This window comes from Neodiprion fabricii, chromosome 1 (genome assembly GCF_021155785.1).
Source record: "Neodiprion fabricii isolate iyNeoFabr1 chromosome 1, iyNeoFabr1.1, whole genome shotgun sequence".
In the NCBI taxonomy this organism is placed as follows: domain Eukaryota; kingdom Metazoa; phylum Arthropoda; class Insecta; order Hymenoptera; family Diprionidae; genus Neodiprion; species Neodiprion fabricii.
Window position 1 is genome coordinate 15,557,424 of NC_060239.1, and position 25,304 is coordinate 15,582,727.

Below are 25,304 nucleotides of genomic sequence, written 5' to 3' on the forward strand. Positions count from 1 at the left end.
CCATAGCTTTTACCAAAAGATGATAGTTAGCAAAGAAAATTAGATGCAGGACGGTATAAACGATATAATTTTACGTCCCAACCGATAATTACGGTGATACTCTCTGTGTACCATGACTTACCGACGTGCAATTACCATAGGAGAGTGTCACATGCTCATACCATAGCTTTAAAATCCATATCGAGATCCAGATACAGTTACCATCTCTGTGAGCAATGATCCAGCACTAACAATCTGCATATAACATATCATCTGTTATTTTGCAACCGAGCTTACATTTGTGTGATGCTGTAAAATATATTTAATTTTTATTCTTAACTCTATATCATTAACTTCAACTCACACATAGACTGCACGGTATACAATGGAAATTCGCAGAACTCAGGTTCATAAAACTCGCTGATTGCCCGCAATGAACATGACAAAAGTAAGGATGAATAGTTCATAAAGTGTCATTTTCAGAACTAAAAAATGCATTCTTGCAACCAAGTATCCTGTTAGCACTGCACTGATTGGCCTCCTCAAAACCGATTGTCATGTATTGACGTAACTCAATACTAATCAGGAGTCTTTTATAAAACTCCCACTATTGAAGATCTTTTTCAAACAAGACTGATGCAATAAAGAACCACTTTATACGCAAGAGAAAACAGAATCAAATCAAAGGCAGGACCAATCAAGACTTCAGACAATTCGGAGCACTTCGAAATTACCAGCAGTGCAAATTATTCTAAATCATAGACTGCTCATATTCAGAAACTCCGAACTTTAATACAACCAAATAAGTAAATAACACCATTGTAAAGCCAAACCTCAAATATCGATTACAAGAACACCTTATTGTTAATAAATGTGTATTTAAATTAAAATGTTGTGTACATAGAATGATTTTGATCGTACATAGTGATTATTTGCATGACCCACAACAACATAATTCTAGATTGAGACAGGCTAAACGAAGAATCGATACGAGCAGAACATCGAAGATCGTGAACCTAAATACCACAAGATTTGTAAATCGAGCTTACATAAAACATCACGCAGTAAATGAAAGATTTCTCGCGACCTTTACCCCAGAACGCAACAATAATACGAAAATCTACTGAAAATCACACGTTACTGGGTGACATGATTTTACCCAATTTTTCAAGGGCGACGCTACGGTAATTATTGATCTATTGATTTCGAGCAAGAGAGTACAACCTTTATTAAAACCGGTAGTTGTTGAAATTGATAATAGCTTGGAATAGTAGTGACAAAGAATTATACAGAATTCTTGGTAGATGTCAACTGCCGGAAACATTGAAGTCAATCGTTAAGTCACAAAAATCTGTAGCTTGGACGAGAAAATATCAAATAAAGTAAATTGCGGGGGCCAATTTACAAGGGAATTTTCGATACATAGTCGATCTAATAATTTTCGATACTCAAAAATTCAAGAGATTACTCGTTGAGAAATTCATAAACATAATTTACGAGAGATGACAAAACTATCATAAATTTTGAGAGCTTTACTACGACAAAATCAAATATCATAAACGAGACTTAAATTGATAAGGAGATATTATATTGCAAAGAAATATGAATAATATAACAAGTCATATAATTAATACAAGATCGCCAGCAAGAAAATAGCAAAAGATCGGTAGTATTGAATGGCTTGATGAACGCCCGGATCTACTCCAAGCAAGTCGATTCACGATACGAATTCATGCACAATAGCAAATAAAATGGAATAAGCGGCACGGGAAATAAATATAATTGACACAATTAGTACAGAAAATGAAAAAAAAATAAAGATACCTCAAAATACGATAAAAATCACACAAGCAGTCTAACAAGCAGAGAAAGTTACAAGCAAGTCCGAAAAACTCCCATATACGAGACAAATAATTGTTTGATAGATACAAGAGCGCTCAATGACACAAATTCAACTAATCAAGGAAATCATGCAGTCCCACAAAGACTTAAAGTACTTTAGAGCTGTGGACCATGATTTACAATCATACTAAGCATCACACAATGCAAGTAAAAGGATAATTGAGGTACAAGAAAACAGATGATTTGAGCAACTTCGTAACGGTGCTCAGGCTCACAGACACTAAATTTCAATCCAAATAAACTTAACGTCAGCAAAGAAGGTAACAAAAAAAAGGTGAGCGAAAAAGGAAAAGAAGTGACGCAAGAAATAAAATAACAGAAACGATACTAATTAGGAAACGATACCCCGAAGGACAAAAAAAGTTGGAATTAAGCTGACGAAAATCTATAGAGGTAACGAGCGAGGAAGAAACGGTGTCGACTCCTGGCGGGTTGAGTATAGAGTAGACGAAAGTCGGAGTTTGGCTCGATGATGTCGCTAGTGTCGTGAGGTAATCTTTCTTCTAGATGATTAGTCGTTTGATCTCCACTACAATTGGCTCATCCCGCTCCACGTTCGCAGCGTTTATCGGTGACGAGTACTTCATGCGTTTACTGATACTATCGATAGATGTTGCATGATGTTCGTCCTGTGACTTTTTCGTTGACACCTGTTTGTACGGCATTGCTGTTGTAGTACCTTATCAACTAGCTGGTTGCCTATTGTTACAGATCCACTGGTGAAGACATACGCAAGATATCTCTTGGCCGCAAGCTTTCCGGCTGGAGAGCGACGGCATAACGCACCTCAAAGTTGCTTCCACCAGTGGCGTCGTGTTCTGCCCACGATATAACCAAGTTCCTCGCCGATAGGAATGTTGCATCAAGTCCTCTGGATACTTTTAACCTTGATAATAACCACTGAAACGGTAGTAATAAAGAATCAGTCCGGCGACTGCCCGGAAAGTTTACGGGACAGGAAGTTGTGATTACACTCCCTCCGTGACCTTGCACGCGATCTCCACGGTATCCCGGAAAACGAGTGGCTGGTTCTTCGAGAGAAATGGCCACTCGGCTGTGGAGAGAACTTTTGTATGCTCCTCATACGTCTTTGTACGCTGGCAATTGGAGTAGTAAGAGAAGTTTAGGTAACCGGTAGACACGGGCCCAGGTGCTTTGTAAGCCACACCACGTCTTGCACATCAGGTAGTCGGTAGATGAGGTCATACAGAGAATAATGCGTAATAATCAAAGTTAATGTTGGCCCTCAGTGGTCAAAAGCTTAGTCATCCTGGTACCTTATTTGTTTGGGCAAAACCGCGAAATACAGACTCTGCAAAGAAAGAATTAGTTACTAGTAGTTTATCGTCTAATTTGTATCGAGTTCGCTTGAAGTACCCCGTAGGGATGCGTTTTTCAGGAGTTTCGTCGGACGCGTACCTTTGTGACGATCCGTTCTAAAACGCCACGTTATACTGTATATGGATTGACATGGATCGTAAAGCTATGGTATGAGCATGTGAAGCTCTCTTATGATAATAGCACATCGGTAAGTTACGATGCAGAGAGGGTAATGCCGTAATTAGCGGCCGGGTCGTAACAGTACTTTACCGTTTTTATGAAGGATTTCTATACTCTTACCATTTCGGTTGGGTGCAGTTTGTAAGTGCTCTCTTACGTTTGTTCTGAATCCAAGTGTCAACGATTTCAGGTGGTGTACGAGGGGTAGGTCTTCTGTGGTCTTCATTGCTAGAACGTCCTGGGCGAGTCTCAAACCAGCTTTTCCACATAACGGATTGGTTGCCGACGTTAGTAGCAGCATCAGGTGGCGATCCATTAAAGCTGAGTATTGACGGAATGAATCTGTGGCCGGCTTTAAGAACTGGGTCCACGTCACCACGAACAGAAATCCTCCACAATATTGACGACGAGTATGGAAATTCAGCTATTACAATTGGTGATTGGAAGCTTCTTCAAGGTACGCAAGATTCACTATTTTGGACGACGCACATTGGTCGGATATTATACAAAATGCGAGCAAAATAACAAAAGAAAAAATTAAAACTAGTTATTTCTTACGGCGCCATTACAATTTCAGATGTACCAATAAAACTGAAATACGTAGTGATACAGGAAAACAAATTTCTGCATCGTGTTACACTACGTACGCTAATTTTCGTTCTATGTAACGTACAATACCAGTTCATAAGTCCGCTGTCAGTTTTAGAATTTTCGATCGATCGGGACAAAAATTCGATATCTCTCCCAAAAAGAGGCGTTAATAAATGTTCCAGGTCGCATTGGAAGATGAAGGTTAGCAGTTTCGTTATGATTTTGTTCCAAATTTTTTACAATTTTATTAGCGTTTACTAGATGATATTGAAGATGGTAAATTTTCGCAATTTTCATCTTTCATGAAGTTGCGCGTAATTTTGTAGAAATAAAAATGGGAATTTTTTCTCGTCAGAACTTCGAACAAGGAGCAAGATTCTGTTTTAATTTCGTCGTGTGAAAAAGTTGTGATTTTTTTTATAAATTCGTTTCAATTTTTGTACAGTAATTCAGTTTTGGGAAAATCTGTCGGACCTTGAGAAATATGGGGTTAATCCTTTGCACTCGAGCGGCGCTGATACGGTGCCCAGCCGATTTCAAGTGTGAACTCGAGCGGCGCTGCTGCAGCGCCCGAGTGATTTGACGTCTTGAATCGAGCGACACTGCTACGGCACTTATCAGAGTTTGTTGTTTTCGAAATGTAAATGAATAAACTGGTGAAATTTCATTATTTGTATACGCTTGTTTGTTTATAAATTTTGTTAAAGTACCTGTAAAATGTTCACCTAATTTGGCCGAAATCGTCTCGAGTTGCTGTTTCACGCAAACAAAAAAGGCCTCGAGTACAAAGGGTTGAAAGTTATGTACTAAGACGAACAGTTACATCATTTTATTTTGACCATGTCAGAATTTTTTTACAATTTCATTCTGAAATTAGTTTATGACTATTTTTTTATTTATTTTATTTTTTACTGCCAGTTCCCGCCATACCCGTAAGAGTATGTCCCCAGAGGTCTACGGTAGACTTGTGCGGGGCAAGGGAAGAGATAGATTAATGACCATCATTATGCGGCTGCAGTCGTCTTAAGAAGTTCTTTAGAAACACCCGCATTCGCACAAGGGACAAGAGAAACTGCAGAAAACCTTGGTGTAGCCGGACCGAGTTCAAACCTCAACCCACCGATTCAGCGCCTGAACGGAGTGACCCTTCATACAATTTTTGCGAGCTGCCACTTAGGTCCTTCTTGACAGGCTGGGGATTTGAACTCAGGTCCTCCCGTTTCGTTGTCTCGCACGCTACGCACTACGCTACTACGTTCGGTATTGATAGTAAAAATTCCTTAAGTTGTCTTATCTCTTGCACTGCTTATTGGCCTTGTCGTTTGTTCAAATGCTTTATCAGAACAGATAAGGGGTGAAATTGATTGATTAGGAGAGGTGAGTTTGGTAAAGGGGATAAGAAATGGATGAAATAGGGAAAAGCGAAACCCAGGCTGGAACTAGGGCTTACAAGGAAAGTCTTTCCGCTGACATCCTTAGATTTTAATGAAATTTATACAGGGTGTCCCTAAATTGCCTCCCACGGACTAGCCAGCATGGTACCTCATTAAAATCGAACCGAGAATTTCTTTTCCGGAAGCTCGGAAGAAATTTTTGAAATAAAAATTTTATCTTCCTTCATTAAATTCATTAAAAATAAATATAATTATTCAAAAAATCCTACATATTTTTTAATTATTTGCTCACATTATAATTGAATATAAATAATATCCGTTAGGGAAAATAATTCATTCAGATCAATTATTTCCTTATTTTATTAAAATATTTAACTTAATGACGTCCATGTAAATTCAATTATAATCATGTAAAATACATATATAAATAAATGTATTTATATTTGATTATATTAATGTATCATATTCAAATATATACATATATATGATGATTCTTTATTTGCTCTGTGAAAAGAGAAATTTGGAAAAAGAAAAATTTTTCCACAGTAATTAAATTCATCAAAAAAAGATGTAATCATTCAAAAAATCCTAAGTATTTTTTCATCATATGCTCACATATTAATTAAAATATAAATATTATTCGGTGAGAAACATAATTTATTCAAATCAATTCTTTGCTCATTTTATTGAATTATTTAACCTCATTACCTCCATTTATATCCAATTAAATTAATGGATAATATACATATATATATATATACATATATATACATATACAGGGTGTCCCTAAATTGCCTCCCATGGACTAGCCAGCATTAAAATCCTCGTTAAAATCCAACCGAGAATTTTTTTTTCTGAAGCTCGTCCGACGCATAGTTTTTGAATTATAAGCGATAGCGCTAGGCCAATCAGAGCGCACCGTTTCATCTAGATTTGCCGCCACGGAAATTGCTGTTTTGTTCGACTCGGTAAATTATTATTATTTGTTTACGAATTAAATATCGGCACCTCCCCTCTCACGCTGCTGTACCCCTTATGCTTAAGGATGCGCTTCTGTTTACTCACACAAGTGTGCGCCCATGAATGCGCGGCCGACAGCGTGTCCGCGGCAACAATACCGAGGTCAGCGCCCGTGAAGGGGTGCAACAGGGAGAGAGGGGAGGTGCCGATATTCAATTCGTAAACGAATAATAATAATTCACATAGCCGAACAAAACAGCAATTTCCGTGGCGGCAAATCTAGACGAAATGGTGCACTCTGATTGGCCTAGCGCTATCGCTTATAATTCAAAAACTATGCGTCGGACGAGCTTCCGGAAAAGAAATTCTCGGTTGGATTTTAACGAGGTATCATGCTGGCTAGTCCGTGGGAGGCAATTTAGGGACACCCTGTATATGTTATTCTACATCAAAATCGAAGAGACATGTATTTTTTTTATTGGCGGAAAAACGTTTCTAGGGGGAGAAATTGTCCTTTGAAATTGAGACCTCCGAGGGGTTCTTTTCAGGTTTAACCTATTTTCACTTGAAATAATCGAATGCACCCAAATGGATAATTACCATAATGATAAACGATGAAAAATGCAACTGGTTTCATATCGGGGGGTTGCATAGGAAATAAGTTATAGGGGTTGAAATTCATAAAATCGTTATAACAAAAAAAACTATTTCATCTATCTCGATGGATTCAATTGCACTTTGAAGAGCGAAAAAAGATTATACATATCGGTTTTCGCGTTTTTCTCGCAAATCAAGTTAAGGGGGTGAACTACCCCTATGTATGTTCGCATTTAATCCCAATAAAACGGCAGTGATTCTTTTTTTTTTATTCCTTCTCCTAGTAATATGTTTTTTTTTAATTTACCACAACCCCATCACGTATATAGCATTTAATGAACGGTTTTATCTAGGAGCCAACTTATTTATAGATCGATCTTTCGTTGAAAAAGTATTTATATATGACTCATCAATAATTCTGACTGATTTATATTTGGCAATGAAATAACATAAGCATACGATAAGCGCTTACACATATTCGTTTCGGTAGATAAGACAAAGTTTTGGGATGAGGCACAGAAAAACTGCGTAGTCAAGTAAAAAAAAAAGAGCGTATAATATGCTTGTATCTTTTGTTGATAATATGTCAACAGTTTAACAAAATAATCACTATAGCAATAAATCGAAGTAAGTATATAATCATATGCTCTATTAGCCGTTGTAAGTACTGTAGTAATGATAGTCATTGAAAAAGTGTTTGAAACATAACGACTTTTCACACCAGGAACAGCGAACAATAGCAACATTTTCACATCCTGGAACTTCACAGTGTGAGTTGCAGGATTCTCCAAATGCAAAGCGTACAAGATTCTTAAAATTCGCTGGTTTTTCTTCTATGTAACCACTTTTGTACCAAGAAGATTTGAAAAGATCGATATAACGTGGTGACGACAGTTGGTTATGAACAAGTGACTGAAGCTTTATGATATTGTTTCTCAAATGCAAATCATAATTCATCAAAAGACAATTATCAGAAAAATATCTAACAAAATTTTTCCATACCCGGAATCCAAAAACATCGAGGGGCTGGATTTTTCCGGTAGTTCCTTTAGGTATAATCGTTACTTTGACATCGCTATTTGAAGGTTTCAGATCAAGTACAGCTTGGGGACAGTGTCCAGTCCAAGAATCAATCAGTTATAAAGATTTTGAACGAACTTTCGGGAAAAATACATGCTGCAACCAAATTTTAAAATGATCTGAAAATAGAAAAACTTGTTATTTTTTCATTCGAAAAAATGTCCATACAAAAACGGTGGGTATAATTTATATCTGAAGTAAGCTTCCCAGACTTGGATACGTCTCTGTTTACATCATCTGGTCTGAAAAGCGTTTTCTCCACTATTGGACCAATCTTGCCAGTTGTTTCTTTTAAAACCAAAAATAGAGGACATAGCAGCTTGCCGTCGACTGATATAGTCGGCTGAATAGTGTAACTGTGGCTCGCAGAAGAGACTGATTGTACAACACATTGTACTTGCTTCTCTCCTTCGACTGCTAAAGTTCTTCCGAAATGCATTTCGAGTTTGGGAGCCACTCCGATCTGATCTTGATCCAAATTTTGAGAAAAAACGTATCACTAAAAGAAGAAATAAGAAAAAAAAGAATTACTGCCGTTTGATTGAGATTACATGTAAATATACATAGGAATAGTTCACCCACTCGACCTGATTTGCGAGAAAAACGCAAAAACCCATATTTATTATTTTTTTTTTTTCGCTCTTCAAAGTGCAATTGAATCCATCGAGATAGGTGCAATAATTTTTTTGTTATAACGATTATATAAATTTCAACCCCCATAACTTTTTTCTTATGCAACCCCCCGATATGAAACCAGTTGGATTTTTCATCGTTTATCATTAAGGTAATTATCCATTTGGGTGCATTCGATTATCTCAAGTGAAAATAGGTGAAATCTGAAAAGTACCCCTCGAAGGTCTTAACTTTAAAGGATAATTTCACCCCCTAGAAACGTTTTTCTGCCGATAAAAAAAATACGCGGCTCTTAGATTTTGAAGTAGAATAACATTTATAAATTTCATCAAAATCGAAGGATGTCAGCGAAAAGACTTCCCGTGTTAGTTATATGGATCCAACTGCACGTAGTTGAAAATGGTTTACAAGGGAAGGCCACGACGTTCGGATCACGGATTTTCTTCAAATTTTGCACACTTTTCGTACTCCATTAGAACAACATAATGTGCAAGTAGCAAGGCGTACTACTATGGCGTTTTCGCGAAAATCGCAAGAGAAATCTTACGAAGAAGATGAAGGACACTGGTCATATTCTTTTTCATATATATTACAATTCAAAGGTAGTGTAACGAAAAAATACGTGTTCAGTGCCTGAGCGTCGTTTTGTGCCCGTGTCATTGCGATCTCCGTGCGAGCCGCGCTCGAACGATTCGTCTCCGCAGGGATGCCAAATCTCGCGTAAATGAGGAGGCGAGCGCGCATCACGCATTTTTTAAAACAGTCGATTTAAGTCGTCCGTCTAGTGACGATCGTGAGTGACGCCGTACGTTCTCTCGTACCACGACCAAAAGACGAGAGGCCCAAATATACTCTCGTATACGTTCGCTCTACGGAGTAAGGTAGATGAGTACGGCCCGAGTGTCTCTCATTCTACACGGGACCGAGTGCCCATACACGCATACCAAGGGTCTTGCACCCTTCTATCATACAACGAGCCCGAGCGCTCTTGGTGTACTACCAACACCAATCATACTCTCATACACGTTCGCTCCTCGGAGTAAGGAAAATGCAAATCATACGAAATTCGATCGAATCGAATAAAACAAAAATCGCAATACGAAACGCACTCGAGATCGCGGTGGCATGAGCCAAACGGGCTGTAACCGGCATATACCCATTCATATACACAATCGACACATGCTTTTATACGTTTACAAATACACGTTCATACTTCGTGGGTTTTCATGCCGCAAGGCTTTTCCCACAAGAGCCAATAAACATTCATAATTCGATGGCTCAAACGCGAGAGTTTTTTTATTCAAGAAACCTCAACCTCTATCCTTCATACTAATAAAAAAGGTTCAATTCAAAACTACGAGGCAACTTCGCCTATGAAGAAGCTTCGACTATACATACGTGTATTTGCATGAACCTTTATCGAATTTCCAATTTTATATTGCTATGAAAGAATGTGAATTCAAAAATTTGGTGATTTCGAAAAATTAACGACGGAGTCAGAAATCGAACCTGGCGTTTAGAGATGCTTCGCTGGAGCCTTACTCCATTAGACCCCCTAGCCTAGATATTATTGATTCTGATGAAATGTCCGACGAAATTTTTCCACACCCTAAAACCATAAACGTCAATGGGTTGAATTTTTCCGGTTGTTCCTTTAGGAATAATTTTCGACTCAACGTCTCTATTCGAAGGCGTTGCCTCACGGACAGCTGCAGGGCCATGGAGACTAGACGTAAGAAGGCCGAACGCATATGGCGGAATCGTCGAAAAGTGAATCGTGAAAGTGATGAAAGATCTTGTAGTTCTGGATGTATCCGCAAGCGATACCAGCGCCTGGTTACGAATAAGATACATACGTGAGGATCGGTTTTGGTACCGCCGCCAGGCGGGTAAAATCCGCGGATCGTTCATCACTTTCACAGTCCATTTTGCCAGCATTGGGTTCGGTCTCCTTATCTCCAGTCTATATGTGCAGGGCAGTGGCTACTCCATGAATCAATCAATAGTAAACTTTTTGAACCAACGTTGGGGAAAAAACAAGATGCAACCAAGTTTCAAAATGTTTTGAGAATATAATAATATGATATTTAGTAAATATATAATTATTATAAGTATATTCAAAAAGTTAACCAGGTTAACTAATTAGCCAACCATCAGCTTAGCCGGTTAACTCAAATTAGCTAAGCAAATAAGCTAATCAGCTAATTTTTGACCGGCTAAAAGTTAAATTAATTTTCAAAGATACATGTATATATGATATAGGAGTGACTATTCACACGTAAAAAAGCCGCATTAAATCCACGCAGCGGAAATATAAGGCCCTTAAATCCACGCCGCGCGAATTTAAGGGCTTTGTAGTCACGCTGCGTGGATTTAACGTAACTTTTTTTTTTTTACGTATGAACATAGCTGTCCATATGGTATATGTATATATAATTACAATTGTGGCGCGATGGTGAAATTCAATTCTAAATTCAATAAAATTGAACGGTGCTCATTTAAGATCAATTTATTACCTAATGTCTAATATAAACAATTTGAATTAATATTAAATTAACATGACTGATTGTCTATCAACATTTTTTAATCAGTTTCTTCTATCATTTCACGATTTTGATATAAAAATATCAATCAATTAGCGTTTTCTGGTAATAAACAACTCCTTTTAGTGGAAATAATATTTCCTGCTGTTGAAAATACTCGTTCGGATGGTGTACTCGAGGATGGGATGCCCAAATATCTTCTTGCATACGTAGCTAAAATTGGGTACTTATGACGCTTAGAGTTCCACCACAGCAGAGGAATATCTTCTTTTGGGATAGTTAACTCTCTGTCATACTTGCCGGTTTCTTTTTCAATAGCAGTCTTATTTTCAAAACTTAGTGTTCGCTCAAGGTCCCCTGATAAACCTCGTTCAGGATCGAAGAGGTACTCCAAGTCTTTTTCTCTTTGATCTTTGGCCAAAATTTGAAATTCATGATGCGTATTCTCAATTGATATTATTTCTAATAAGGCATAACTTTTTGTCGATAGGGTTGAGATTCATCACGTAAGTCTTTCTACCTGAAATATGAAGTACAATTGACTATAGTTAATTGATGTAGTGAAAATATTATGAAATAAAATTTGTTGAAACAAGATCGACTTTGCACGCACGTAAGGGTGTAAGACTTCTCATTGATTTCGAATTAAATTTGAATGAAATAAATACCGTGGATCTAAGTAGCATGCAAGCCCACATACAGCAACACTTGTAGTTTTTAAGAACCTAGTTCTTAACTCGTCTTCCAATATATCCTTCAACAAGTGTATCCCTTCGCTGTCATCATCTTTCGGCTGTAAAATTTTTTTAACCATTGAATGAGCGGTTAGTCGCACCATCGCAATTGTTGATTGTGATTCTGAAGACATTATTCTTGTAGCAACATCGAAAGGTTCTAAGATCTTTTTAACATCAGCTATATAATCCCAATCATCATTGCTCAAGAGCAATTTTTTCATTGATTCAGCAGTTGTCACTTCTTTATCTAACAAAACAGATGTTATTGCATCACGTTGTTCTATAACACGTCCAATCATTGCGAAAGCTGAATTCCAGCGAGTAGGGCAGTGACTTATTAAACGATGATTCGGCAAACGTAATTTTTTTGAGCATAAATTAGAGCTGTACTCGCTTTATTTGAGTGCTTAAAATGCCCAACTAGAGCAGAAATTTTTCGTAAACAATCAGATAAAACTTTATCTTTTAAAGCCCTTTCAACGACACATTGTAGAGAATGACAGAAACAGCGAACGCTCACATCTACTTCAGTATCGTTGCTCCAATAATCTCATATGGCAACAACCATATAAGGTGCATTATCGTGGACAACAGCTATAACTTTTTCATATACATTCCAACTCGACAGTCCTTCTTTTAAATGATTGTCAGTATTTATCGCAGTGTGACTTTCAGACATTTCTAATGTATCCAGCGTAAATGAACGGAGGTTCCATTGGTCATCAATCGCGTGTGCAGTGATTGTGACAAATAAATCATTGGCACGTGAAGACCAACCATCGGTTGTAATCGAAATATTTGGAAAATTGTTCAGAGTCGAAATCAATTTGTTCCGAACAACGTCATAAATGCCTTGCAGACGATTCCTGATAACTGATACGCTTGTTTTAATATACTCAGGACAAACAGTCCTTAGAAATTGCTCGATTCCAGGTCCTTCGGCAAACGATAATGGAAGCATATCCATAGCGATCATCTTGACCAATGAAATAGTAATAGCTTCAGACTTGGGATTCTATAAGAAAAACAAGGAAAAAAATATCATTGGACTTGATATAATTTATAAATACATAAATCAATTTCGCAAATTGACAAAATATATAGAATTTTGACAATCAACTTGATTCTTCAACAAAATTACTTACGTTGCGAGTATAATATTTTCTAGTAGGTAATTTGCGCTGCTTCTCATGATTATTTTCAGTGCTTGAACCTGTTTAAGGGTCTGGATTTTCTGTAGTTAGTCTTCTTCGTTTATTTCCGGTAGAATTCAATTCAATTTCATTTTCGGATCTATTACATTCATGAATTTTAGGTTATTTATTGATAGCAGTGGTGAATCAAAATAAAAATACTTATTATCTTATAAAAATTAGAAACCTTCCATTTACAGTGATAAAAAAAAAATACAGAAATTGTGAATTTACGTACTGAGACTCAGAATCACCTTCGTTGATTAAAATAGCTGCTTGGTCTTTCTCAGGATGCTTATTCTTCATGTGATATCGCAAAGATGATGTAGTTTTTTTAACATTATACTGAACTTCACAATATTTGCACTTCGCATATCCATTTGTAAGTTAAACAAAATGTTTCCATATCGGAGCCATGATAAATAACAATTTGACTCAAAATTTTTTATGTTCAAGTGTGAGTAGTGTATATATGAGAGTTCTGATTGAAGATAGCGGCGCTCCCCCCGACCCCCCCCCCCCAATCCGCAGCGCCCCCTACCCCCCAATGCGCAGCCACCCCTATCCCCCCCCCAAATTCGCAGCGCCCGCCCCGTCCGCGGCGGTGCCCCCCCGCCCCCCCTCCTGATTCGCGGCGGTCCCCCCCCCCCCCCCCCCCCGTCGCACATTTTCGGGTTTTGCTGCTAGATGGCTGTTTTCATAGGATTTGAGACACGCACACACACACACACACGCGCGCAAACACACAAAATAATTCCTGTCGAGACTTGTTTGGCGCCGGAAAGCCGCACATAAATCAGATAGGGTAAAAACTTGCTAGATCTATTGAAAAAATTCTAGGAAATGACCCCTGAAGGAAGGTTAAAAATGGCGTTTTGGATGCTTTTAACAATTTTTTTATTTAACATCAATTACATTTAGTTTTCTTATCTTATTCTCAATTATCTTATTCTAAATTTTAACGAGAAAAATTATACATATTATTTTCAATATCCATATTAATTAAACATATTGTTATTCCAAAATTGACTTATACCAATTTTTTGACAGTACCACTGATCGGATTATATTCAACAATGTAATCATGCAAGATCATGCAGTAGGCAGAAGTGTGTGGTGGGAACGTAGTGCTAGAGTCAAATTCCAATCGAATGTCCACAGGTCCAGTTTTCAATGTTTCGTTCTGCTTGGAGCAATCGATGACGATAAGGGGAGCTTGGTCTATGAATTCACGCCTCGATAGCAAAGGCTCAGCTTCTTTGTTATAGTAGCTCATTTGAAACCGAACATACATATCATAGAGAATGGCGTATTGATTATTGTATATATCAATATTCATATTTCCGTAGGGATAGCACTGTGAGTTGAGGAAGAGTTTTACATCTCTGATCCGACAATGATCAAATACGCCAGCATTTTTCAGCGGCTCGTTTCTCCTTGCAGTTTGAAATCCTAGAACGACATATCTAGGCTTCTCAAGCTGCGTCGATGTCTTGACTGACCATATATGCCGCGTTGTTGATGGGAGCATCGGATACACGTACGTTTCCCAAGAACGAAAACTCATGGATATAGCCGGATCTTTGGCGATGTAGTTGAGTAGCTGGATTTTCGGTTTATCTGCCAGTTTGATGTAGGGTGAAAACCACTCGATTTTATTCAGGGTGATTTTAAAATTTTCCGTCGCCGAGGTCTGAATCACGGCATTCAAATCAGTGTTGGAACGTGTGAAAATTAACTCGTGTTTAGCGTTGACGATGACTCGACGATAATCTTCGGCGAAGCCTAGCACATAATTTAACGGCAAGACAACATCGAAATTTCCAGCGGCATCGGTTAAGTCCTTATCCCCACTCAATCACCCGGTATTCTCCAGACTATATTGCTGGCCTAGAGTCAAGGATACGTAACCCTTCATAGTGCTGGTAATGCTAACATTTTGATTCCGATCAATCTCTACACCGTTCAACTCGTAGCGAACTTCCTTAAACAAATGACAAACGGCCATATTGATCAATTTCGTAACCGTCACCGCAGCCACACCATCATCCTTTGTGATTTTTCCGTGAATGTGTAGAGAGCTTTTACTGGGCAGTAGACACAAGTCTTGACGTTGAACAACTATATGGATTTCATCGTTGTTCTGAAAGGTGGATGATGCAAACGGTTGATGAGCATGAATCTCAGAGTGCGCGATCGATTCGTCGAATACCACAGGTTTCTGTATTCTTATTATTTCTTCCATGGTAACAGACACAGGATGCAGCAAACACGAATTTTTATTTTCCAAAAATTTCCACGTAATCGAAGACCTAGGCTCTGGAGAAACCGAACGTTCAGAGGTGTCAGTCTCGTAGGCGGTGTAAACGTTGTCAAAGATGTCGGGCGACTGACGATTTTTGGCCATGACGTTTGAGTTTTATAACTTTTGCTCAACTTTCTTGTCTCAAACACGATTCCCATTATTTGAGCGATTTCACGTGTAAACGTACGGTAATCGTTTCGCCGCGAAAATTAATCAGCTCATCGTCTTGATCGACTATTCTCAGCTGTAAATGATGTATCGACTGTACGGCGATTGGCAGGTAAATGACGTTGGTAGGCACTTCGACAACCTTATATCCGGATGGAACTGTTGGGAAAAATTCGTGAATCGTGTGAGCTCGACGCCCGTTTATATACGCCCCTGTGGTTATGCCACACTCAACGCGTAAAGTATTACCTTCAGTATGGCTACGGGTAATTCAGATTTATGAGTAACGTTTCGTGATAGCTCAACCGCCTTAAATCCCAATAATCGGCCGATCGAATCTTTGGGCTTAAAGTCTACCACATGATTGCATGTGACTTCACTGTTCAGCTCGTTGTTGTTAGCTGTCAGACTGAGGGTGATGTCGGTGGGTAGCTCCTTATGTAGAAAATTTTCAATATCCTCAATTTCATAGCATCCCGTGGGTATCGCGATGCTCTCTCTGCTGTTGTCCGCTCGTTTCAGGTAAAATTTATTACACCTCTCATGAATATTGGGTATTGAATTGAATGTCAGGAACTCTACGAGTCCGAGAACATAGTTCTTCTCTGGTGATAACTCGATTGGGGGGAAATATTGAGCCTCCAGCACGGAGGATGTGCCTGACAGTGTTAACGTCAACGATTCCGGCATGATTAATGCTTGCTCATGTAACACCTGTCTTTTTATAGTTGTTCGCTGAGAAATTTGAGACACAAGTGGCCGCAAATCACAGTATCATATTCTTGATACCTCTTCTGATTGTATTCAACGCTGCCAACACCGAGATACCTCATCAAGTCCTTAGGCGGTTTCAAATCACCAAAACTATCGAAATACACAACATGGTCACCATTTTTTTTGTACGCAACCCAATGTGTCCCTGGACCGTTTTTATCATCAAGATCAATAATTGCGGATTCTCGCATTTTTGGTCCTGATTTCGGTAGATCATTCCGCATAAAAACACCTCGAAAATGCGAAATTTTCATATTTTTAGCATAGTTGCGTAAACCAATGTTGATGAGAGCTCGGTGTGGCAGCTCTACTAGTTATTCGCCAGACGTAAGTACAGGCCCATTCCGCTGCGGTAGGGTCGCAGGTATAATCCCTTACCCAAAGCAATCGCCTCCATTGTTGCATTGTGCCGTTTGGCCTCTTTCAACTGATGTTTGTTGACACTAGCTTCGTTGACAGCTTTAGCTATACCCGCAGCACCACCCGCAAGAGCCCCAGTAGCGCTTAGACCGGCCAGAATTGGAATGAGAAACGGCAGGATGCCGCCAATTTTATCAGGCACAGGTGTCACGTGCGGAGCGGTCTCGCACGCGATGACTTACCCTCTTTGTTAGTAACGAGGTTTATTTATTTAATTTTTGGTGGATTCGGGGGTGAACGTCCTCTACAGGGCGTTCCGTGGGAAATGGTTTGGAGGATTTCAATTATTTTGTACCAATTTTGAATGGAAGCAAGTAGAAATATTTAATGGAATAACTAGAAGCAGCTAGGTTTAGACAAGGAAGCTTACAGTATGTTCTTACGCTACTCACGTTCTCGCTCTTTCGCGATCTCACTTGTGGATTCTGCTTCGGCCTCGAAGGTGCCGAAGCTTACACCTTCACTCACTCACTTACGTACTACACGGCTTGATTAAGTTCGTGGCTTTGCTTATTGCGCTTATTCTAACTTCACAGACTGATGTCGCGACGCGAGATGCTTGAATGACCGCGGATAGATTTACAGGGAATTCTCTCTGTGATCGTCAGAGACCCAAGACTGATAACTCTTTACTCGACAGCTCTGAAGGAGCCTGATTCCGTAGATGTTGGTTTGATGCTGTCTCTAACGGGACTGTCTTCGCTCGCTCGTCCGACAGCCCTTGGAACGTCGGACGGCGAGCGAGCTTTTTGCTGACTTTGCAATTTCAAACAAAGGCTCGCCTCGCAACGGTCATTCTCGAAGCGCGTGATTTCGCGCTCGCCTCATCCCGGTGTTGATTACACCCGGGATCCGGCGGGCGCGAAGACGCTGACGTTGCTGGCTGTCCAGCTACGCCGTTGCGCTTGGCTATACCACGAACTGATTATAATAAGATATTTTATATGGTCAAACTAAAACTATGCTTCCTTGTCTCTAAAGATAATAATAATGAAAAATGATAATTGTTATGATCAGTAATATATTACAATTTTGGTTAAATGTGCGGCACTCGTGACATCCCTCCCTCCTTAGGTGTCGATGCCCTCATCGACTCGGTGCGCCGGGCCGACGGTGACACGGACACTGGAGGGTTGGCTCACAGCTGACCGCATATTTCATACATTCGGTATTTACATTGTTTGTGTGTTGCGCATACGCTCTTTCATGACCCGCACACACACACACACAACACTTTTCTTTTTGTTTTCGTTTGGCTTTATCACTCACTTGTCACCACACTGCTGGCTCGTCGCTCGGTCGTCCTTGCGTCTCGCTAGCTGCGTTGCCCTCGTGAGTTTGGTCCTCAGGTCTCCTCAGACGGCCTTGGTGTTATCATCTTCCGTCTGTGCTGACTCGGCCTGCAGGGTTGCGGGTGGAGTCTCCCACTGGATGAGGTCCTCGACGACCTCCGGTTCGTCCACCAGGACGTCCGCGAGGTTCGCCGGAGATCCTGGCGTTGTGGGTGGAATCTCCCACTGGATCAGGTTCCCCTCTGCCGGTTCTTCTTCTTCTGCGGGTCCCAGGAGTTGCTTCATCTCCCTTTCCAGGGTGATCCAGCGACCCAGGATCCGCGTACGGACGGCGGGAATCATCACCCTGGTCAACCTCCTGTAATCAATCAAGAAGGGAGCCTCTTTTCCCTCCAAGATGACCAGGTGGTCGGTTTGGATTCCCTTGTCCTTGGTGTCCCGCCCGGTTTGTATTGACTTGTCTTTGGTTGCGGGGGTATGGCGCCGTGACGTTGTCGCTTGCACCGGCGCGTTGATCCTTGGCGTAGGTCTTTCCTCTCGGGTTGTCTTCGGAGCTGCTTTCCTCTCGACGAGGAGGCGGCCGAAAGCTTCCACGCAGTGGCCCGCGTGTAGGCCCGGCCTGTTTCCGACACTCTCGCCGCAGAGTGTACAGGTCGAGCTCGCCGACCTGCGGCGCGAGAGGAAACGCTCCAAGTAGCATTCCTCCCAATGCTGGTTTCCTCCGCTCTTTCTGCAGGTCGGACAGGTGCCGCTCCTCAGACTCTCCACCACCTGGGTCATCACCGCCGTTGTCGCCTTCGCCGTTAAAGGTGGTGCTGTCACCACCAGCTTCGGCGAAACGGTCGAAACCGCCGCCTCAGCCGGTGCTGGTTTGGGCGCTGTTGATCTTGCTGGTGGTAGCTCTCGTACTGGCGCTGGTACTCGTACTGGTGGCCGGATCGCTATCTCGCACTTGGATAAGCACGAGAGTGCGTGAGCCACCCGTTCCTCTCCCGGTAGTTCCGTTTTACACAGTGGATAGGGGCTGAGATCCGACCCGTTCCCCTGATCCGCCCATTTTAGATAGCAAGTTACCCAGTTTGGGCAACTCGTTAGGCTTTCGCGGCAGACCGCGCACTCCTTGGTTGCCTTCGCCCTCGCGAACGTGTTTAAGTTAACCGCGTCGGACATTTTCTAATCGATTTTCAAAGTGCTGTTTCTCTTCTAAAATTGCGACTGCTCGGGTCTAACTCCGGGAATCGAATGGCGTATGGTTAGGCCCTCTGGCTCTCCTTCCCTTTGGCGTGGTAGTGGGAGAAGTCGCGATGTTTCTGAGGGTGTTATTTTCCTAGTATGCCACCTCAGCCTCTTGCCGGGGAATGGGGCAAGAAGACTCTCCTCCCTTCCCTTGGGTTGACCCGTTGTTCTTTCCTTATCCACTTGGTACCGTGTACGTAGGGCAATTTCTGGGGCCGCACTCGGGTTTCCGGCGCCGCCGTGGTCTCGACATGGGTCCTGTTTTGTCTGGGCGAGCTCGATATCTTCATAATGTGTTGCAGGTGCCGTACGCTTCGGGCGTCTGCATGGCAACCCAATCCATTTAGCCACTTTGTAGATGTTGGCTCGCCATATGTAAGTAGCCAATATTATTCCAAGAAGTAGGTCCAGGGCGAACCCGGTCGTGAACAGGATGTGCTGTTCTTCCTTGTCACGGCGGTGGCCGCCGATTTCTGAGAGTCGTCGTTGTACGTCGTCCAGGGATTCGTCAGCACGTGACGTTCGCCATGCTGAGTCCTTTTCGGTATATTGCGACAGTATATTGCCTTGAGCTGAGTTTTCTAATTTTTCCTCCAACGGTTTTCCGAAGCTGGGGGCAATTAGAGAAATATTCAGTGAAATTTCCGGCGCATAAAAGTATTGTTCACGACTCTCGTAAACCCGCATTCCAGTAAGGGAGGTACTTCGGGTGCGTCCAACACAGTCAGCGCTGAGGTGGAGTATCCCGGCACCTTTCAACGTGGTTGAGACTTCCATTCTTGCTGGACAGAGTATGTGGATATGTTCTGATGCGTGTAAAGAATAGAGCCATCCACCCTGGGAGGGTAGATGCTTCCAGAACGGGTCTTCCGTCGTTTGTATCCTTACATCGCAGTGCCTATATGCGTCGATTGATGGGTTTATTAGCATCGCTACCTCGCATTGCTGTGACGTCGATACCTCCTTCAGAGGGGTCTCCATCGAGCAGATGTATCGGCGCTCTACACTGGTGCATTGGTTTATGTATACGGAGTCCGCCATAAAGTATGTACGGTGGTCTGCCGACACAACTATATACGGTGCCGACGGCTGAATATGAGCTGATCCGTTTAGTAGCGTTCCGCGCTGAGAGGCTGGCCACGCGTGCATTCGGTAAAGATGATAAGCCGTTCGCTCGAGCAGGGGAATATGTACCACAATTAGGATCCTGCCCGAGTGAAACGCAATGTCCGTATTGACTACGCGGGCCAGCGATTCTCCTCGTAAGTACTCGATCGCGAAGGGAAATTCGAAATCGGGTGCCCGAGTTTGTATTTCCTTCGTTATGGCAGTCAGCTGCGTCGCTGTTAACATGCTGGGGTCGTAGCGTCCTTCTCTAGCCATCGATATCGCGTGCAAGTACTTCTCGCTTGTCTGGATATACTGCTTGACCTTAGCCTCCACTCGATTCGCGAAGTTCGCTAGGATGTTCCGGCGCATCATCAAACTCGTCTGGTTGGATAGCTGATTAATCCGTGCGTGCAGTTTATCAACCATGTCCAATTCCATCCGATGTTCTCGATGCAACTCCTGGAATTTTGAGTGGGTTACATGTATTTCCTTGCTGATAATTTGAGTTAGGTTGGATTGGTCACTAAACAATCGATCGATTTGCGCATTGATATACGTAGCATCCTCTTCGTTCATGGTGCCGAACAGCGATTTGCTGAGCGACCCAATGAAACCTAGCGGGACTGATCGTTTCTTCATAGTTCTGATTTGTAATGGCTTCATCGGCGCGCTGAGTCTGGAGTGGTGAGAAATGGCCTCAAGATTATCCGCCATTTCTTTAGCCCGCCGCATGAGTCCTTGCAGGTAATCCAAATTTGTCGTTTCACGGCAAGCCTCCTTGGTCATGACCTGGCAGCATGCCTTGAACGCTTCGTTTAACTGCCTCTCGGCGGGGGGTGAATCCGTAATAAAGGCGTCTATATCCCCATGAACACGATGACTCTCCAGTCCACGTGTTGCAGGCGGAGGGGGGCCACCCTCTCGTAGTAAATTCCCGGCTGGTCTTCCATGGGTGTTATGTGATACGCGTTGTTGCTGCGAAGCTCAGCGGCGGCCAGGGCCGTCGAAGCTAGAAGCAACCACACGCACAACATCGTCGAATTGGTGGACGGTGGCTCGTACTCCTACACTGGTTGTTTACGCGTCTCGCTTTCTCACTCCCGCACTCTTCTGCGAACACATGCAGATAACATGTTTACACACGCTTTACTGGTACCTCTCACACTCATACTTGCACACCTTCATACATGTGTTTGCTTCGCTTACGGCAATTACTGCGTAGCTCCGCTGTACATTCCGATATATATATTTTTATGGTACAATTTCAGCAATCTGGCTAGCGGCTTATACCACTGCCAGTTTTACCTTGTCGACATGCTTCCTTATCCTTTTCCCATTTTCTGCCTCTAGTATTATATTGCTATGGTCAGTTATTTGGACAATTTTATATGGGCCATGATATTGGGAGTCGAACTTACCCTTACGAGGTTCCTTAAGGACATAGGCAAGGTCGCTCACTTTACCTGGGAAAGGACGGACTTTCTTGTCGTAGTATTTTTTGGTTGTTTCCTTCGCGCGATTTTGATTTTCGCCGGCCATTTCGCATATTTCGGAGAGGCGTTTTATTAGCTCGATAGTATACGAATTATACGTGGATAGTTTTTCGTCCACGGGGAACTGACTCGGTAGCCGAGGCAGCCTCCCGTACACGATTTCGTAAGGGTTGAAATTCGTCGCTTCGTGCACGCTAGTGTTATACGATAATTCCGCGTAAGGCAACAAACGGTCCCAATCGTCGTACGTACCTGCATACTGCTTTATGTATTCCGCTAACAGTATGTGACTTCGTTCGAGCGCTCCGTTCGTCTGTGGTCGATAGCCGGAAGTCGTTATTTGATTTATGTGAAAGATTTTGGATATTTCGCGTAGTAAATTTCCGGTAAAGGCTGCTCCGCGATCAGTAAGGATCGCACGGGGAGCTCCAAATTGCGCAATTAATCGCCTCGACATCGCTTCGGCGATCGTAGTCGCTTTTAAATCGGGTATCGGTTCCGCTAAACAATATTTCGATAAGTGGTCTTGCATGGTTAATATGTACTTATTGCCATGTGGTGTTGTCGGCAACGGACCCACCGTATCGAGTGACACCTTATCAAAAACGTCAGCCGGCGTATCAGTAATGAGCATCGGCTCGCGCGTCTTCGCTCGAACTAATTTACGTTCCTGACAGCCTTTGCAGCTACGAATATAATTTTGCACTTCATTTCTCAGCGAAGGCCAATAAAAGCGCTCACGGATTTTACGATAGGTCTTGGTTACCCCTCGATGGCCTCCGACAAGGCTCGCATGAAATTCCTCAATTATTTGCGGGTGTTGTTCATCCGGTGGTCGTCGAATGGTACCATAGCATATCGTGGTGACTATGTTTGTTTTACCGAGTATCTTGTTTAACCAATCGAGCAGTTGTGTGCGCGGTAGTTCGTCCGTATAGTCGCCCGAGCGCGAAATACGAACCGACTTCACGGCCGCTTGTTGAAGGGCGAATTTAAGATTCTCGAGTCCCTTGTATATGTGCTCGGTGTTTGTTTCGTCGTAGTACCGTTTTTTAATAACAATGCTATAAATTTTATTGGACCCATACGGAGTCACCGCTATTTGTCCGATCGATAAATTCCGGTCTTTAATTGTTTGTCCATCTATCCTACCTAGGTCAGCGAGCAGTTTTCCCACCGAGGTTGATAGTTCTCCATCGGCAGAGATGAAATGGACTAAATTATCTGGTTTGTACGTTAGACATTCTCGCGAGCTAATTATCGTACTTGTTTTTGCTATAGGTTTTTCCTGGTCAGGTTCCTCTTCACTGGACGACATGATCGGGGACGAACTCGTGTCTTTCGATCCTATTATGATGGGGACATCAGAGAAAGTTATGAATTTGCTTTTATTACCGGTGGACCTTTCGGAAGGTGTAGCACGTGGTAGCGCACGTGCTCGGTATGGTGTAGACTTTGCAGCCGGGGCCGCATCGTTGCTGGGCAATGACCATCTCACCGTGAGGCGGGGAGCGGGCAGTAGAGAGGTCCGAGCGGTTTGCGAGGTGTCGGGTTCGCGCTCGAGTCCCGCGGCCATACTTGTCTCGGGTCTCTCTCTCGCGTTTTCTCGCGGCATGCTCTCTCTCTCAGCTGGCTGCTCCTCGTTTTCGTCGTCCGCCTCCGTTCCTTCTTCTTCCGTGCGTGATGATATCTTCTCCCTCGCACTCAGCCGCCGTACTAATTCCTCGTCCGATGGTGACTTGAACCTGTCTTCTAATGCTTTCAAGCGGCTGGCAAGCTCGGCATCTCCGGCGATGTCATCGAAAGGGTCTTGTTCTTGGAGAATCATCTGGGCCTCCTCTTCTACCTCATCCCCCTCCGACAGATGATCAGGCCAGTCAAAATCTGCTTTATCGGGCCCCTTTTTGGGGTCGCGGGAGGAATTGGTGTGATGCCTCTCTTCCAAACGCCTTAATGATTCGTTGAATTTGTTAATTGAATCTTCGAGAGTTGCCGTTACCGTCTTTGTATTATCTGCTTCCGATTCCTCCGTGCTTCCATCTGAATCGTTGCTGGGGGCGGTGAGCGGGACCGTGATAGTGGCAGGCCTCTGGTCAGCCGTCGCGCTGGCGGATTCCGATGAAAACACCGTCTCTTGGGGACCTCCGAGGGGCTTGACCTCTACGGGGGGTGGAGACTTCGGTCTTTTCGGAGGAAGTGACTGTGAGGGCAACATACTGCGGTGTAAGCGCTGTATGGGTGGCCCTGAGCTCTCGGGTTCAGATCCGGAGGGTTTCGCATCGGCGGGAGGTGGGCGCCTCGCGGGTCTTGTAACGACCTTCCCGCGCGTTCGTGTCGCCACCGGGCCTGAGCTCTCCGAGCTCCCCTCTCTTATTTCGGGTACTGTGGGGACCGTGGGCACGCTGCGTAGGCGCGAGCGTGTGCGCGCCGCTATGACTGATGCGTCGGCCTTGGACGGGCCAGCTGTTGTCTCAGGTGTCTTGTCTTTTCTGTTACCGGAAGGTTTCGAAGATAAAGGCAAGATCTGAGCCTTCTGAGGGACATTCGTCTCTACTTCCGAATCACTTGTAGACGAGAATTTCTCTAGGTCTACGGGATTACGGGAGAGTGCATCGGCATTTAGATTTTCACGCCCTGGCTTATGTTGAAATTCGTAATCGTATTTACACAACCTAATTTTCCATCTGTTGAGCCTCTTGCCTGGATCGAGCGTAGAACGCATCCATTTGAGAGGCTCGTGGTCGCTTCCGAGCTTAAATTTTCTTCCATAGAGATACGTGGAGAAATGTTCAATTGAATCGATTATGGCCAGACACTCTTGTTCCGTAGTTCCGTAGTTCTTTTCAGCGTTAGTGAAGATTCTAGAGTGGTACGCGACCGGTAGATCGTGGCCATCGTGAATTTGCGACAATACTGCACCGAGTGCAAATTCCGAGGCGTCGGTCGTTAAAATAAATTGTTTAGATAAATCGGGGTATTGCAAGATAGGTTCTCGACAGAGGGCCTTGCGAAGTCTGCGAAAGCTGTGTTTCTGCTCTCGTTCCCATACGAATGATTTTCCCTTTTTGAGTAAGTCTGATAAGGGCTTGGATATGGCTGCGAAATCCGGAATAAACCGACGGTAATAACCGGCGAGTCCCAGAAATTGCCGCACGTTTTTCTGCGTCCTTGGGTGCGGGAATTTACGCACTGCCTCTAACTTCTTCGGGTCCATTCGCAACCCGTCGCGGCTAACGATATGCCCGAGATACGCGACTTCGCTACGCAAGAACTCGCACTTATCCGGTTCGAGGACGAGATTAGCTTCCTCGAGACGTTGCATGAGACGCCTGATTTTAGTCTTATGCTCTTCGAGAGTTTCCGCAAATACTACGATATCATCGAGATACACGAACAG

The 25,304-nt window shown here is 42.7% G+C and overlaps 1 protein-coding gene across 2 annotated transcripts in view; it reads left to right on the plus strand.

Annotated features, from left to right (window-relative positions):
- Window positions 1-25,304, plus strand: part of LOC124188024 (arylsulfatase J) — an 850,127-nt gene that overhangs the window by 590,723 nt on the left and 234,100 nt on the right. For both annotated transcript variants that reach the window (XM_046580288.1, XM_046580289.1), the window contains one exon: window positions 3,572-3,838. In XM_046580288.1, coding sequence (XP_046436244.1) covers window positions 3,572-3,838 — 267 coding nt within the window. The remainder of the gene's footprint in view (window positions 1-3,571; window positions 3,839-25,304) is intronic.